At 33.2% G+C, this 18,788-nt stretch overlaps 1 protein-coding gene across 1 annotated transcript in view; it reads right to left on the reverse strand.

Annotated features, from left to right (window-relative positions):
* Positions 1-18,788, reverse strand: part of ABCA13 (ATP binding cassette subfamily A member 13) — a 424,450-nt gene that overhangs the window by 332,822 nt on the left and 72,840 nt on the right. Inside the window, 2 exon segments of the mRNA XM_032244250.1 lie at positions 1,102-5,874; positions 8,542-8,656. Of these exon segments, the coding sequence (XP_032100141.1) occupies positions 1,102-5,874; positions 8,542-8,656 (4,888 nt within the window).

The following is an 18,788-nucleotide window of genomic DNA, read 5'->3' on the forward strand; positions in this document are numbered from 1 at the left end:
GTTACTTAGACCAATGTATCAATGTAACTAGGCTGAATAACAGCCCTCAAAGTCCCTTTCTTGTATGTTTCTCATCTGGGTGGGCTACAGGGGAGATTCCCTCATGAGAGATGGAGGATAGATGGTAGTTATAGCCATTTTGTAATATAAATACATCTTCTTCCATCTACTCAATTGAACACTAATCTAGGTGTTGCTATAAAGAGATTTTGCAGATGGAGTTAGAGTCCCTGATCAGTTCATTTTAAATTAGTCAGAAAGGATATCATTCTGAGTGGGCCAGGAAAACTCTAAAAGAGGGCATAGGACCTCTCTAACTTAGAGGCACAAAATCACAGTTGGATATTCATAGTCAGTAGCTCTCCCTTCCCCTGGTCTTCCTTCCTGACCACCTGAGGACAAGGGGCTTCCACTCATGCCCACAGTGTCCCTGCCTACCGCGGCCCTCCCTTCCTGGAAGTCGGCCCTACTGATTGCAGGCTTGTTTAGCCAGCCCCCAAAATTGTGCAAGCCAGTCTCCTTGGATTAAATTCTTTGATGGCTGTTGTTACTCTGATTGAAGCTTGACTGAAGCAGACATCACGGAATAATTGAAATTTCCCTCCAGCCTTTTCACTGGCAAACTTTAAATGAGATTTTTAAAGATATATGAAAAAAAGATAATGTGACTATCCATTTTTATGTCTCTAAATGCAAATATCACAGTAGATTTATTGGGTTGAGAATATATAAGCCCCTAGTTGGTGATAGTATAGCAATTCAAATTATGGCAATGCTGTATATACATGTACAGGTATAAAAACTAATTTTTCAGATCCATATAAAATAGGATTTATAAGTGTTTTCATAATCTAAAAATGTAAGAATAATAATATGTGATTAATTACCATAGGCTGGGCTTTTAAGTTTACTAGTTAGATGACAGTAATCAAAATTATTTAACCTTGACATTTTTATAAAATATTAAGACAAATTTACATCAAAGATCTTTCAAAGGTATTAGATACAAATACTGTTATTAACATGTCTATATTCCAGAAAATAAAGTAGTTTGAGATATATCATAACTGCATATACTACACAAAGCAAAAGTAGGCTTACCTCATCTCTGCAATAACATCTCTGTGGAAATCTTTCAGCAGAAGAGATATTTTATTCTCAGAATCTTTCTTTGGCAAAAGGGAGAAGAATGTTTTCAAAAGCTGTTCCATGAAATCTACTATGCTTCTCAGAGGGAAAACTGTTTTCCTACTTGTTTCTGACTGCATATGGTTCAAGATAAGGTTAATGAAATTCATTATCTGAAGGTCAGTATCACTTAAGTTCCAAGCTGCTTCTCGAGAGTTCCCAGCTATGCTATTGATTGAACTAATTACGATGTTTTCAAAAAGCAACTGAACAACAGAGAAATTAGTCAGTTGTTCTTGGTTTAGAAGATGAGTAAGAAAGGCAACATCAAAATTGCCTTCTCTAGAAATATTTTTTAAAGAGCCCAAAAAAGTAGTAATAGCTTTGGTTAGCAAAGCTATATCTTTAATTGAACTCTCATTGGCTATAGAAATGAATAATGTTTCTATCATTCTGGAGTAATCCTCATTTGCATATTCCTGAAGCCAGTTTTTTGTGACCAATAGAAAATCTTCAATAATTTCTAATGTCTTCAATGATGGTAAATCCAAAATTTCCAGGAAATGGGCAAGTTGCAAAGTTATGTTTTGAACAGCCACTGAATTTATACTTTTGATTTCTTTGTTCATTTCAGAGAGCAGGTGTCTGACTCTAAAATCTTGGGTTAGATCTTTCATGGTTTGTTGAAACTCAGGCCATAGTTCTTCAAAGTTGTAAGTTGTTTCACTTTTTTCAATAAAACTTGATAATGCTTCTAAGCTGCTACCTGTGAGATTTGCATTCAGAAACATCATGAATAAAGAAAATAGATCATGAGTACTTTTTTCTAGGCTCCAATCTTCAGAAATCAACTGTATTGTCCTTTCCAAATTTGAGGAAATAATATTCTGAACAGATGTCTCTGTATCTTCATTAATGTTAAGGATCTTGTCTAAACTAGCTAGTTTGTCAAGAATATTTTCACCTGATGTAACTTTTGTGAAGTTGACATTTTTAAGTTTTTCTATGATTTGCAAAGCAACTTGCTTTATGGGACCACCAGGACAAAGTTCAGAGATGTTTCTCATAGTCTGATTTATTGAAAGTGGGACAAATGGTAATATCTTATGCCAAAATTTCTGCACAGCTTTCACAAGAGAAATGTTAGCATGGAAGACTTCAGAGAGCTCCAGAAGAAAAGAATTCCAGTCCACTAATTCATGAATTACACAGATCACTTTCCTAGTTATTTCCATTTGGGAGTTTTCATTTGAACATGGTGAATCTTCACCTTGGGGAGACAGGTGGAGATGATCAAGTATACTAGCCACTTTGCCATAAAAGGAAGAAGACAGGAGCCCCTGGACATTGCAGGGGTCTACCTGTGAATTCTGCTGAAATACAGAATTTGTATGATTCCAGCACCAAACCACAGGAAAACAAGTTAAAGCCTCTGAAATAATATCTGGCTTATCTGATAATAATTCAATAATATCCAAAAGAATTTTTATCACAATTGCAAAGTCTTCCTTGGTGATGTTTGAAATGGTTAAGCCATGAAGGAGTGTGAAGCTGTAGACATCCTTGAGGCCTTCAGTGATGTTTTTACCAAGTACTCCCTGCAGGAGCTTTACAGCCTGAGGAAGCATGTAGTACACATTTACCACAGCATCCACATCATCTTTAGGAAGCAGGCGTGAGAGCTGCAGCAGATGATTAACATTCCAAGAATGCGAGCTGTCTATAAATTTTTCTATCAAGCCAACAAGCAAGTTGACCCCTAATTTGTCAGTTCCCGCACTACTGACATTCTTAAAGAAATCTATTAGGCTTGCACTAATTTGTTGAAGCTGATCCACTAAAAGGTCTATGTCCGTCTTCTTAAGAGTATGCATGACAAAAGTTACCTTCTTCAAAATTTGCATATAACTTCCATTTTGTGGACTAGTGTGACGAACTGCAGGCATCAAGGAGTTGAACACATCCCTCATCAGTTGAATACCAAGACCCATAGCTTTCATTATTTCAGGTGAAATTATTTTTGGTGAATTGTGGAGGTCATGAGATAAGTTGAAGGCAAGGTAACTAGCTAAGTGATAAATAGAATTGCCTATTCTGTTTACATCTTTTTCTTTTGGACTGGTAGCAAATATGTTTAACAAGTTTTCAGTTTTAGAAGAGGAATTGTTTTCCAGAATGTTAGAGTAAATACCTTTTACAAGCTTCTGAAATTCTGTCCCCAGTGTTATTAAATGCAGCCAAATATTTTGAAACTGATTAGGAATTTCATCTGGCATTTCTATTGGTCTTAGAATAAATTCAGTAAAATATTTCCAATTAGATTGAGATGCAAAATCAAAGTCTGTTGTTAAGTTATTGATACTCATACTTACTTGCTTTGTGGAATCATTTAAAAGAGCTAATAAAATCTCAAATTTAGGTATCTTCTCTTTTTTAAAGACTGTAGTAAGTACAATATTTAGAAAGTCAGTTACATCTTTCAAGTAAATGTTTACACAATTTATATTTGAGTCATTTGATGAACAAAGAGGTTTTTTTATATTTAACACCCAAGTTACAATTTTCAATATAGAGTTCATTTTGTTTTCCACGTCTCTGAAATTCTCCAAAGTATTTTGAAGATAGCCTTGTGAAAAACTTGTGTTAGACACCAAATACAAATGTTTTATGACATCTATCCACACAATGCATCCTTTCAGCCTGCTAATTGTGTTCTCAGAGGAAAATGTGGAATTTAACATGGCCAGAATATGTAACATTCTCTGTGAGGTATTTATGTATAAAGAGCCATCTTCTAAAATAAACTCAGTAACACTTTGGAAAATGTCAGCACAAGAAAACAAATCTCGATCATGTGATACATTTCTAAGAAATAATATTGCTTCCCTTAGCTCAGTGATGATATATTCTAATTTTTCTTCATAATTTGTGAGATTATTTGAAAGAAAGTGATTTATCCAACCTGTATTTCTATCTATATATTCTGAGATATTGCTAAGCTCAATGAAAACTTCGAGCAGATAATTTAAAAACTCTCTGCTTGTACTTGTGTTTAATGGAAATGTCTTCAACTGATGCAGGGCAGTTTCCATGGTGAAAAGGAATTTCTCCACTTGCTCCAAGTTAAGTTTTTTTACTGAAACTAATGCATTGCCTAAAGCTACCAAAAAATCCCTGAGATCCAGGAAGTCCTTCCAATCATGGAAGTCATTGGCTTGAGTTACATTTTTAAACAAATTTAGTATGAGTCTAGCAACATTATGGATGGGAAATATTCCCTGACAGCTTTTAGAGACTTTCACATCATTTTCCAATTCATCCAAAAGTGGAGTGAACCAATCATGAAGAGACATGAAAACATTCATGTCAAACTTTAATAACTGAGATACGCTTTCCAAGATTTCAGTCCACATTTGAAGCCATGAAATGGTACAGTGAATGGATACAAACTTGTTGAATGCACTGACATTTGCTGAGAGGTTTGAAAAAAGTTGTGCCAATGGAAGAACAAATGAAGACTCTTCACTTCTTGAATAATTCATAGAAGAAATGGGTCTATTGTCCGAAATGAAGCATTCATTATCCAATAGGGCTTCTACTGAACTGTTGAAGAATTGGCTCATATATTGAAATAAAGAAATACGAAAATCTTCATCAATTATGAACAGCTGTTTGAGGCCTGTCAAAGTAGTGTGGATCACTTCAAGTTCCTGGCCCTCTGTAGACATGAAGGATCGGGCTTGAAGCTCCAAAAAGTTAAAAATTGAAAGCAATTGCTGACAATAAGATGCATTAGAAATTCCCTCAAGAACCTCTGCTGTCTTAAATAAAAATGTAAATGCTTTACTGATGTTTTGGAAATTAAATTGTTTTATGATATCCAAAATGTGTTTTGAGATTTGTGTAAGGAAAGTTAGCAAAGAACCTCTACTCTGAATATTCAAGAATTCATAAATATATTGGTAAAATGAAGAATAAATTTGCAGAAGTAAAGCTGAATCCTTGTCCTTGAAGACATTTAGGTATATGTGAGTCAATAGTTTATCAACTTCTTGTTTTTGAGGTTCAGAAAGGGCTGAGAAAAGATCAGATGCATTTTTCATAGCATAGACTGTGTTCAAAGCTTCTGAGAACTGTTCATGCCCCAAAAATCCAAATTCAGAGAGACTATTTATTACAGTCTCACTTAAATATACAAAATCTATGTTCATAGCTGGTGACTTAGGCCAATCTGAATGAAACAACTGGGAAAAGTTAAAACTTGTAGTCAGAATCTCATTTTCTGGGACAGAAAAATTTAAAAGTGTAAACAAGTTTTCCAATTTATCTCTTTTTTCTTTTGAAATGCCATAGAGCCATAATTCTAATAATTCGGGATCAATTTCAAAAAGTATTAATTCCATGAATCTTAAAAGATTTTTTGATTCCTTCCTTATCCAGTGACTTTCGAGAGTTTGCATTTTCCCAATCACTTCTTTGCCAAATTCCAAGAGTTTCTGAGCATCATTGGCAGATGGGTCTCTCTCTATACTTTTTAAATGATTTGTCCACAGATAACTTATATTCAGAATATCTTCTGTGAGAGATGGGAGGTTATGGAAATTGGGAACGATGGAGGAGTCAAAAAGATTAGGCAACAATAATTTCTCAAAAAATTCCACAAATGATAAAAGAAGGTTCATTTGTTCATCCTCAAGGGTATGCAACTTTTCCATCATTAGAAGGTGCTTTGTGAAATTTAAAGCCCTGTAATATTAATAGCATTATTTTAGTATTAGATAGAAAAATAAATTCGATTTATCAGGTTTCCAAGTTAATACTCATTTATTGATAGTAAAACATAAATGAAACATTTAATAGACAATATGTTTCCCAACAGAAATTAAACTAATGTGAGCATTTGAAAGTGTTTTAAAAATCCACAATGAAGTTGTATACATTTAGCTTAAAATATTTCCTACCACCAAAAAGAATGCATTCTCAATTATTTTCTTCTGGCATATGTAACAATAATATGTATGATTATTAAAGATAAATTTGCTGTTTATGACAGAAGAATCTTAGGATTTAATTCCATCTCAAAATGTCTTGGCCTATAAAGGTAGCACAAATAGTGGAATGCATTAGAAACCATGCCTGTATGGCTTAAGGAAGGTGTGGGGATTCCCTTTCCTGGAAGGCAATTCCAGTGTTCTTTCAACATTACTGTATACGTCCTACTGTTATAAACTCATTATTATATATGGGGTAATTTATCTCCAGGTGTTTAATTTTAAAATACAGAGTTCTCAGAAGAGCAACTCAGACACTGTATGTCCCCTATTATAATAGAAATCCACACTTGCAGAACTAACTTCTACTAACTCAGAAGTTACAAGTCCACTTTTGACATTCTTGGGGTTATATGTGTTTCAAAATTCAGGACGTTCATCCTTTAAAAACATAGCATGCTACAGATATCAGATATCTATTCATGCATCTCAGTAAGGGCTGGGGCAGCCCGGATCATCAACATATTACCACTTCAGGAGTGATACCTGTGAATGATCTCACAGTGTAGGATAATACACTTGAAACTGCTTCACATCAATTCATGCTAAATCTCTGCTGAATGAGTTCTGATGTCAACCATTAAAAAAAAGCATCTATCTTCAGACTTTGTAAGAGTTCAGAATTGTGGGTAAAAAAATTTTTTACCTTTACTGGCTATTAATGCCTCAAAGGATAAATTACTTCCCAAGTTTTTTAACCCTGTGCTCCTGTTGTGTAACACATTCTCTGACATAGGGCAGATAAAAGACCTATCAAAGGCAAGAATGCTGTTTTCCTCTCTGATAGCTGAGACCTGAGCACACCACACAAAAATATAGGCTTAATTTAGTTCGTTGTTATTTTTAGGACAGAATGGCTGCTTTGAAATAATTCCTGGGGGGAAAAATCCCATAGGGAAAGGGAAAGTTTTATTAAGAATTCAGCATAAACCTTGCCTAAATCCAGCCCTGCCTAGAAAGAAATGCATGATTACTATCCAAGTCATTGTGCCTTGATAGAGGAGAATATAAAACTATCTTTACTTGTATTGGAAACCGAGAGGTTATGGAGTAGCAACAGAATAACGAATTGAAGTAAAAGTAGTACTACTGATAGTATTATTGCCGCATATTTTAATATTACTTTACAGTTTATAAAGCACTTTCACAACCACAATCTTAGTTCATTCCTACAACAGCCTTTTGAGTATACATCATTATTTTCATTTCATGAAAAAAGAAACTTTATTTTTTCAACTGGCAGATTCAGCTGTTATTATGTGGCATGGCTAGCACAAGACCCAGGTTTTCTCATTTCAAGTTCAACTTTCTTAATATAAATTGCACTTAATGTTCAATAATATTTCATTCATTAAATCAACATCTAATTATCTAATACCTATCATGAAAGACACTGCCAACTGCTATGGCTCTACAAATATAAAATTAAATGTGTTATTGTGCACATACAGACTAGTTTTGTGCTGTGTTTCCAGAGCTATTAAATTTTTGAGGCTTTTAGGAAAGAATTAAAAATCTGATATGTGCAAGGAACTGATTCTCCAGAGGGTCCATCCCCTTGTCCTTTCCTTGTTCCTACTAATAGTTGGGCTTAAGAAGTCCCATATGAATGACTAATCTCCATTCTAGACAGATATAGAAGAATGGTTGTCAAACTTTGGTATGCACCAAAACCACCTATAGAATGTGTGAAATACATAGAAACCTGAGTCCTTTACACAGAGTAAGATTTCATACGTCTGGGGCAAGGTGCAGGCATTAAAATTTTTAGCAGTCTTCACAGATTTAATCCATTCTCAAGTTTGAGAGTTAGTGCTATAGTCTCCCATCATGTTCCAACACACCACACAAATAATAGAATGTACCTTTAAACTGAACACACTATTCATAACCATACATAAAAATCCGTATTTCAATATGTGGACTGAAACAGGAGAGTAGAAAATAGTCAGAAAAATTTAATTCCAAAGACCACTTCTCTCTCCCAAGAGTCTCTGAAACTACCAGAATCTATAGTATTGATTTCCTGTCTAAACTCTAGGTAACTAGATGATTTTTCAAAAACAAATACTTTACTTTTGGAGCATCTATTATAAATCATGTTATTATTGAAGGAAAACCTTCTCACTGCAATCTGTATTTCCTTTCAAAATCCATTGAGTCATACATTCTATTAAACATCTTGAAACTTGACTCACATATTCTATTAAAGAAATATTTATTCAACAACTCATATGAAAGATTGTGTCAGTACCTAAATCAGGCTTGTAAATTTTAAAGAGTGCACATTCTGTAGTTAGGTTTTGATTATCTTCTGATGATAATTAAATCAAGACCTGAAAGTTAAATTCTGATAACTTACCTAGATATAGAATTTATTGGAGAATAGAATAAGTTATTCAAAAATTGAAAATAATTATCACTGATGATTTTCCAATCCATGTTTTCTTCATAACAAGGAGATTCCTCAGAAAAAGCTAAATAAAAAGACATTTCCTGCATTAATTATAAGCTGGGTATAACACACAAATCTAATAAAGTGAAAAATGCTAAAGTAGTTCACCTAATATGGTGGAAAATGTGAAAAAAAGAAAAATAAGGACGATTAGGAATCTTTCCAATTTGACTTGTGCTTCCTGACAAGATGAACCAATCACTGACCACTGAGCAATGTAAGACACCGAACCATGAAAGATAGTAAACAATGGGGCAAGACCCATGATTATCCCCACTCGCAGGTTTAAGACAGAGTCCAGGCCATGGCACAAGAAGGAGAAACTGAGCCAGAGCCCAGTAGAAATGCTAAGATGGGAAAAAGCTTAGCCTCTGAAAAACAGCTAGAAACCACAGGATGGAGTACCAGAGAAGGCTGCACAAGACAAGGAAACTGACAGTGTGTTTCTCTCTACTATGCAAGTGAGTAATAATCAACACATGCACTTGAGGAAACTACCTGAGACCATGGAAAAGCCTACCCAAAAGAATTAAAAGTGGCTGGGCATGGTAGCTCACGCCTGTAATGCCAGCACTTTGGGAGGCTGAGGCAGGTGGATCACCTGAGGCCAGGAGTTCCAGACTAGCCTGGCCAACATGGTGAAACCCCGTCTCTACTAAAAATACAAAAAATTAGCCCAGTGTGGTAGGGGTGCCTGGTAAGTGTCTGGTGGTCAGGGCCAGGAATATACTCTGTTTCAATCAGCCAGATTGAAATAAGCAACAATTCATTAGTCATTGAATACAGTACAAAAAAGAGGTCTTACTTCAGGAGTGGGAAGTATTTACAATCAGACTGAGCATTTTGCCAGCCCTGCCTAACAAATCTTAAAAACAAGATCCTAAAGAATCAAGTTACTTCAAGCAATTTGTTTAAAGATTATTTATAGGCATGCAAAAATAATTAGCAAAAAACAAGGCTGAAATTTGTAATATTTGGAATCCAATAAAAAACTACTAGACATATGAAGAGGCAGAAAAGTATGGCCCATAATGAAGAGAAAAACTAATCAATCAAAAATGACAGCAATGGTAGACCTAGCAGAAAGGAACATTAATCAGTTTATGCTATTTAGTTTATACTATTAGGTTGATGCAAAAGTAATTGCAGTTTTTGCCTTTAAAACTATGGCAAATTTATTTAAAAGCAATTACTTTTGCACCAACCTAATATATAATTTACATGCTCCAAAAATGCAAAATTTGTAAGATTGAATAAAACAAGATCCAATTGTACGCTACATGTAAGAAATACACTTGAAACATAAGGACATAAACAAGTTACAAGTAAAAGGATGGAAAAGGCATATCACTCTAACACTAATCAAAAGAAAGCTATCAGACAAAGATTTCAGCGGATAACATAATCATTATTTCATGATGATAAAAGTATCAGTCAAGAACATATAATTAATTCTAAATGTTTGTGAACATTACAACAGAGCTTCACAACACATGAAACAAAAACTAACAAAAATCTAAGAAGAAACAGATAGATGTACAATCAGAATCAAGAGATTTCAATACTGCTCAAGACAAAATAGCAGTAAGGATACAGAAGATTTGAACACTATTAAACAACTTGATGTAATTGCTGTTTATAAAAAAAATGCCACCCAAAGACAACATAATGTATATTCTTCTCCAGTGCATATGGAGCATTTATCGAGGTAGATCATGTTCCCGGCCATAAAACAAGTCCCAATAAACTTCACAGGATTAAAGGCATACCAAGAATGTTCAATGACTAAAATGAAATTAAATTGGAAATCAATAACAAAAACATGTCTTGAAAATCCCAAATATTTGAAAAATATCGCTTCTAAACAACTCATAGATTAAAAAAGAAATCAAAAGGAAACATAGAAAGTACTCTGAATTGAATGAAAATGAAAGTACAACATTTGAGTATTTGTGGGATGCCTCTAAAAAAAAGTATTTAGGGGAAAATGTACACCACTAAGCTCCTACATTGGAAAAGAAAATAGTCTTAAATTGATAATCTCAACTTCCATGTAAAGAAATTAGATGAGTCAATTAAACCAAAACTGAGTAGAATAAAGAAAGAAGAGTGGAAATCAAGGAAATAAAAATAAAAACATTCGAGAAAAATGAATGAAATCAAAGGCTGGTTGTTTGAGAAGATCAATAATAAGACTGATAATCCTCTAGGCAGAGTGATCAAGAAAAAGAGGCACAAATTACAAATATCAACTATGAGAATGGTGTTTTTACCACAGATTCTACACAAATAAGAGAATAATAAAAGAACAGTTTTTAAAAAAAAAAAACCCTTATGATAATGAATTGAACAACTTGAATAGCCCTAACCCATTTTTAAAATTGAATTTTAATCAATTGATTTTAATTTGTAATTAAATATCTTCTAATAAAGAACCCCAAAAGCCTAGATGGCTTCGTTAGTGAATTCTACCAACCATTTAACTGAGAAATAATACCCATCCAATGCAAATTCTTCCAGAAAATTGAAAATAAGAGAACATTTCTGAACTCATTCTATGAGGTTATGATCACCTCTCAATAGAAGACAAAAACAAATTAAGAAAACACTACTAAAGACCACTGTCCTTCATAAAAACTGATGCAAAACATTAAACAAAATTTTAAAAAATTAAATCTAGTAACAAACAAAAAGGCAATATATCTTGATCAAGTGGAGCTTATCTCAGTTATGCAAGGTTAATTGAACATTTAAAACAATCAATGCAATTTACTATATGACTAAAATTTAAAAGAAAAACTAAATTCAAAAAATTAAAAAGAAAAATCATCTCAATAGATGCAGAAAAGTATTTGACAAATCTGACATCTATTCCTGATTTAAAACTTTCGCCAAACTAGAAATAAAAGAAAACTTCCTTAACCCAGTTAGAGGTATCTATGAAAACCTATAGCTAACATTATACTCAATTGCCAAAGATTAAATGCTCCTCTTCCAGGATCAAGGAAAAGCCAAAGATGTTACTTTTCATCATTTCTATTCCATTTTGTACTAGAGGTTATAGCCAGTATAATAATAATGAATAAAGCAAATAAAAGACACACAAAAACAATTGAACCATCTTTATTCACAGATAACATGATTTAGAGATAATCTGATGAAATCTATAAAAAACTAAAAAGAAAATTTAGCTAGTTTGCAGAATACAAGATGAATACACAAAAATGAAATATATATTTATATATGCATTTATATGAGAAACAAATTACTGAAGATTGAAATTTTTAAGAACCAAACCATTTATAAAAGCATTGAAAGTATTAAATTCATAGGGATAAATCTGACAAAAGACGTGAAAGATTTTTACAATGAAAACTACAAGGATTTGTTAAGGAAAAACAAAGAAGACAAAATAAATGGAGTTATATACCATGAGCTAGAACACTGAAAATAATTTAAAAGTTAGTTCTCCCTTAATTCATCTATTGATTCAATTCAACCGTAGTTAAAATTCCAGCAAAATTTTGAGGAATCGACAAGCAGATTTTAAAATTCATATGGAAAGGCAAATGACCTAGAATAGCTAAAAACAATTTAAAAAAAAAAAGTTAAAGTTCTAATACTACCTGAATTTAAGCCTTACTATAAAAGTTATGATAACCAAGGTAGTCAATATTGGTATAAAGATATACACATAGATCCCTGGGATAAAATGGAGAGACCAGAAAAAGACCCATATATTTATACAACTACTTTTTGACAAACGTACAAAAGTAACTCAATGGAGAAAGAACAACCTTTATAAGTAATTTTTCTGGAGCAACAGGTCCCCATTCTGATTACAAAAGTAATCATAATAAACTTCAGTATATGCCTACACCACATACAAAAATTAGCACAAAATCAATTATAGACCTAAATTTAGGACATAAATCTATTAAATTTATGGAAAAAAAATATAGGTAAAAATCTTTGCAAACTCGTGAGTTAGCAAAGATTTCTTAGCTACGACACCAAAAGCAGGATCTATTAAAAAAACAAAAAGATAAACAAGACATCATCAAAATTAAAATTCTGCTCCTGGATTACTTTGTTCAGAAGAATGAAAAGACAATCCAGAGAGTGAGAGGAAATATTCACAAAGCGTATGTCTAATAAAGACTTTGTATTCTGTATATATAGGAAAATTATAAACTAAATAATAAATAAATAACGATTTAAAAAGTAGGAAAGGTTTGAATAAACAATGTATGAACAAAAATACAGGTGGCATATAAGTCCATGAAAAGATAGGTGTTCAAAATTATTACTCACATAAACAAATTAAATCCATAGTAGCATACCACTACAAACCTCTTAGAATGATTGAAATTTAAAAGACTGATCATACCAAGTGTTGGCAAGGAAGTGGAAGAATTTTGACTCTCATGGACTGCCAATGGGAGTGTAAAATGGTACAATAACTTTAAAAAACAGTTTGTGGGTTTTGTAAAAGGCTAAGCATACAACTACCACATAATCAAACCATTTCAATTTTAAGAAAAAGAAAGTATATTTCCAAGCCAGACTTGTATGTGAATGTTTACAGCAGCTTTACTTGTAATAGCCAGAAAGAGTAAGCAACTCAATTGTGAATTGCATGAATGGACTGACAAACTGTGATACATCCATATGATGGAATAGTACTCAGTGATCATCAAAGGAATGAACATACTACAACATGAATGAATCACAAACTAATTAATGCTAATTATGCTAAGTAAAATAAGTTAGACAAAAAAGGACATATTGCATATTTCCATTTATAAAAATCTCTAAAAAATAAAAACTCAAATATAGTGACAGAGAACAGAGCAATGGTAGCTGGTGACAGGCAGAGGGCCAAAACTGACCATACAGAGGCAGCTGTTGGGAGTGATGATGTTCACTGTCTTAATTGTGATGACAGTTTTATGGATATATGTATATGTCAACACTGATGTGGTTACTACACATTGCATGCCTGTATGAAAATATGTCATGTAACTCATAAATATGCACACCTACTATGTGCCAATAAAAATTAAAATTTTTTAAAAAGTCACAGTATCAAATAATTTTTTAAACAAAATACATAAATAAATAAAATCTTCCATATCAAATTCCCTGGCCATTGGTTGCAATGCCTCAAAATTTTGACATTCATTTTGGTGAGGAAGAAAAGGGTAATAATATTGCATGTGCCTACAATACTGGGCTAGGCATTTTACAATCATTATTTATTTAATCTTCATAGCAACTCAATAAACTATGTAATTTTCATTTCACCAAGGATAAAACTAATTAAGAATGTGTCAGATGCAATGTTTGCTCCCAAATCCATCTGCTTCCAAAACTCATGCCAAAACACCAAACAGTCCACGATTTATATGCATCATAAAACTGTACTCCATAAATTTAAGTAACTGTAAGATAGTCTATTGACTAGAATAAATAATGTCTTTATTATACCACATTCTTATCATGTCTTATCATACACAGTTGTTTAGCTTTAACAGGAAAAGGAGGAAATAAAGAATGTATAACCTAATGATGAATGCATAACAAGAGCCAGTGCTTCTCAAACTTTCCTGTGCTTATAAGTCACCTAGGAATGCTTTTAAAATGCATACTCTGATTCAGTAGGTCTGAAATGGGGCCACAATTCTACATATCTAACAAGATCCAGATAATGTTGATACTGTTGGTCCAGGGATCACACTTTGTGTAGCAAGGATGTAAGCAAATCAGGTGTGCACAATGCATGCAACACAAGCAAAAGAGTAAATGGACATCAATGATAGACTGGACAAAGAAAATGTGGCACATATACACCATGGAATACTACGCAGCCATAAAAAATGATGAGTTCGTGTCCTTTGCAGGGACTTGGATGGATCTGGAAACCACCATTCTCAGCAAACTGACACAAGAACAGAAAGCCAAGCACCGCATGTTCTCACTCATAGGCAAGTGTTGAACAATGAGACAACGTGGACTCAGGGAGAGGAGCATCACATACTGGGGACAGTTGGGGAGGGATAGGGGAGGGACAGCGCGGGGTGGGAAGAGTGGGGAGTGATAACATGGGGAGAAATGCTGGATATAGTATGCACCTATGCAACAGCCCTGCATGACCTGCACATGTAACCCAGAACCTAAAGTAAAATAAAATTAAAAAATAATAATGATAAAACAAAAAAAAAGGAAAAAAAAAGAGAACACACAGTCTATTAATTTTCTTTGGTTAATATTCATCTCACCTTACCCATGTCTCTATATGATAATAAAAAATTTTTTATGATGCATTCATTTGCTCAAAGCTTTAATATTTAAAAGTTCAATATGGAAAGATCTGTGTGTCTGATGTCCCTGAGGAGACTATGCCAAGCAAGTATTTGAACACTCTTCTTTCAGTTGCTACCTGTCAAATTCCACTCATTCCACAAGTTCTCGTTCAAACAACTCAAATTGTTATCTGCTCTGTATACCAGAGCTCTATCCTGACATTCACCTCTAAATGTGTCTATCTTTTCCACCAACTTGGACTTTCTTAGGACACCCCTGTCAAGCTGTGGAATCTCCAGTGAAAAGGAGAGCAAAATACCACTGAAACGAGAGTAAAAAATATAAAAATATATAACCATACAGATAAAATGAATGGAAAAGGAAACAACAGCAGATAAGAAAGAATTAGTGGGAAGAAAGCAAATGGACCAGGGGTATATGGCATACCAGAGAAGGAAAAGTTTAAGCTTAAACTTCAAGAAGAAGAAAGCAAAAGAGAGTAAAGTTTGTTTCCTTTACAGAATCCCCCAAAGTCTCATGACTTAGAGGTATAAGCATCTGACTATAAGTGTGAGAGGTGGAACTAAAAATATGCAGATGCGTTCTACTCCTCTCCTATGTCAGTAGAAAGCTAGAAGTTGACTACTTTGCAGAAATAGAACCAGACTGATAGAGAGCTTCCAGTCATAGACACAATTGATAGTATGGATGTCACAACATTACTGGAAATATTGGGGATTAATTTAACCTGTTATTTCTGAACAGTGATATTTTCTTCATCTCATTTTTTGTTTGTCTCCCATAATGCTGGCAGCCAGGTGTATTCCTTTCTGTCTGTGTGGTGTTAGCAGGTATTTGAAGAATTCTGTTTTGTAGACTTTGGAGAAATTTAACTGCCTGAAAGAAAAGATGTGCCAAAAACTATGCCAATAACTGAGGATCATTTCATGGGAGGTTGGCTTACTGCCTCATTGTCCTCAGTGATGTCTTCCACTTTACAAACCACTCCCTTTTACATGGCACTTCCCATCAGCATTCTAGTGCCTCATTCTTAAATATGAATGAACAGCCTAGAATCATTACAAACTGGAGAAAGTTTACATATAAAAGACAGCTCACACAAAGGAAAAAAAGAAAAACTCAGAAGAAATAAAAAATGCTTATGCAAACTTTAAAATAAAGGGCTTTCTCAATGTGATTAAACAAAAAAAAAGATGCAACAAGAGCAAAAAACTATTTTAATGAACATATTTAGAATAAGAAAAAGTTCTCAAAAAATAAAAATATGATTTTTTAAATCTTTAAAGAAGTATTTTAAATAAAATGGAGAAAATATCCCAGAAAGTAGAAGAAAAAATATCTTAAAAGATTATAAAGTTAGGAATTCACACAGGGGGTTCAACTGATGGCTAACAGGACTTCTAAAAAGAAAAAGAAAGACAGGATTTGAAATTAACAAAGAAATAATACAAAAATATTTTCCAAAATGTTTTTAAGTATCACACTAAAGAATACTAAAGTTTGCCAGTGAGAAGTAAAAGGGGGTGGAGAAGCTACATTAAAAAATCAGAAATTTTATCTAAAGAGCTTTTCAACAAGAACACTACAAAGTTCTTCCCAAACTTTTTGTAGACATGGCATATAATAAATAAAAATACTTATCAGGCTTACTGGAGTAAATAGAAGGATTTCTGATAGCTAAAAGCTATCAGCTCAGCCTTAAAGTTTCAGACTGAGAGAGTCAACATGCTGGCATATTGGCTTCAGTATACCATGGTACGTGATGCAAACTAATTTCAAATTTATGTTTTTATGCCCAACTAAGTTACCAAATTTGAGAGTAAAAAACAAAAGACATTTTAAGACATACAAGCTCTAAAAATCACTTACCTACGAAATGTTCTCTGAAAAAGTTGCTGGAAGATATACTTCTTTAGAACAAGGGTATAAACCAAGAAAGAAGAAAACTTAGAATCCAGTAAACAAGCTCCAACACAGAAATGCAGAGAACGGACTCGTCAGGCTGTAGGTAAAAGAATCACCAGAAAGCAACCCCCGGCTTTAGGGGACCACAAAACTACAATTGGAGCATGAAGACCACAAAGCATTAAGCCAACAGGAAAAATAGAAGGCAGATATCCATTTATAGATTATCTAACATTTTTAACCATATTAATATTGTACAGGTTTGGCAAGTGTGGGTTGAATTGGTGATTAACGCATAGAAAACTATCAAATGAAAATTATGAGACAATTATTAACTCAAGAAAAATAGAACAGTATACAAGAAAGAATATGTGATCCTGGTCCCCATAAAATTAAGAAATGAACATGATTAATGTAGACATGGCACTCTAAGGCTGCTACATTGAATTAACAAAAATGTGATTAAACTACATTGGTAAGATGGTAGAGGGGAAATATGCAAGGAAAAGAGGAGCATGTAAGGGAAGCAGTCCTCACTTTACACAGTGGAAAGTCAATAAATAATAGCTCATATAAAAAGTCAAGGATTAGTGGAAGAGGCGTATTACTTATAAATAAAAAAGTAAAAGTCCTGAACTGAATGAGTCTGCCTGTCAAAAATTAAAGTTGGAGAGGCATAGGGCAGAGGATTCCTGTTTTTCATTTTGTCTTATATTTGACATCTTAAATTTAATGTACTATGACCTAATTTGATGCAAATTAAAAACAAATTTTAAAAACATAAATATGTGTTTAACCTTTGAAGGCTAATTTGGGCTCTTGCAACTCTCACCCATTAGTTGTGGTGCCTCTCCCTGCAGAAACATAAAACAAGTTTTATCTCTAAAGCACCTGGCACAAATTGTATGGTTCATGACACACCAAGGAATGTATGCTTTAATGTTGGTCCTGTATTAAATACTTATGCAACGGTAAAAGAAACTATTAACCAAGTAAACAGACAACCTACAGAATGGGGAAAAATATTTTAAAACTATGCATCCAACAAAAAGGTATTAGGCAGTAACATAAAGCCATTCAACTATATAAAGTTTTCCAGTAAAGATTAATATATGAACAAATATACAAACCTATTATTATAATTTTGGTTTATATCTTCACAACTTTTTTTTTTTTTTTTTTTTAAGAAAAAAAGAGGAAAAAAAATCCAATGGCCACCAATTGTTACAGGACACAAAACTGGAACCGTACGACGTCTGAATTGACTATTCACATGGAACCACAGGGAACGAGGGACTCCCCAGTGTAATGTCTGAAACGTGTGTTATCCTACGTGTTTCCATTGACCATTTCTTTGTGAGTAAAAAAGTAATGTAATGGATTACACAGGTAAATTAAATATCTAAGAGTGTTCTTAGCAGGCTTTTAAAAGTTGTGCCATTTGAAACCAGCAGAAAACAAATAATTAAGAGATTTTTATTATTTGACTAGCGAAAATCTAAGGAAAAGCATCTATTGCATGCATTACCCATTTACTGAAATGATATGCCATAAATATCCTTTAAATTACTTTAAATTAAATTACTTTAAATTAAAATTACTTTAAATGCAAATGGATTAAATTTGCCTATCTAAAGACACAAATTAGTATTATAAATGATAATATAGGATCCAACTTCATGCTGTTTTCGAAAGAAGCACTTTGGATCTGAGGACACATATAAATCAACATAGAAAGAGTGATAAAAGATATTTCATGAAAATAGTAACCAAAAGAAAACAAAGCATCTATACCAGCATTACACAAATAGACTTTAAATCAAAAACTGTTACAAGAGACAAAGAAGGACATTATGTAATGATAAAAGAATCAAGTAATCAAAACAGATAAAATAAGTATTAATATCTATGCACCAAACATC

This window comes from Sapajus apella, unplaced genomic scaffold (assembly GCF_009761245.1).
Source record: "Sapajus apella isolate SASKATOON/1434 unplaced genomic scaffold, GSC_monkey_1.0 scaffold54, whole genome shotgun sequence".
Taxonomy (NCBI): Eukaryota; Metazoa; Chordata; class Mammalia; order Primates; family Cebidae; genus Sapajus; species Sapajus apella.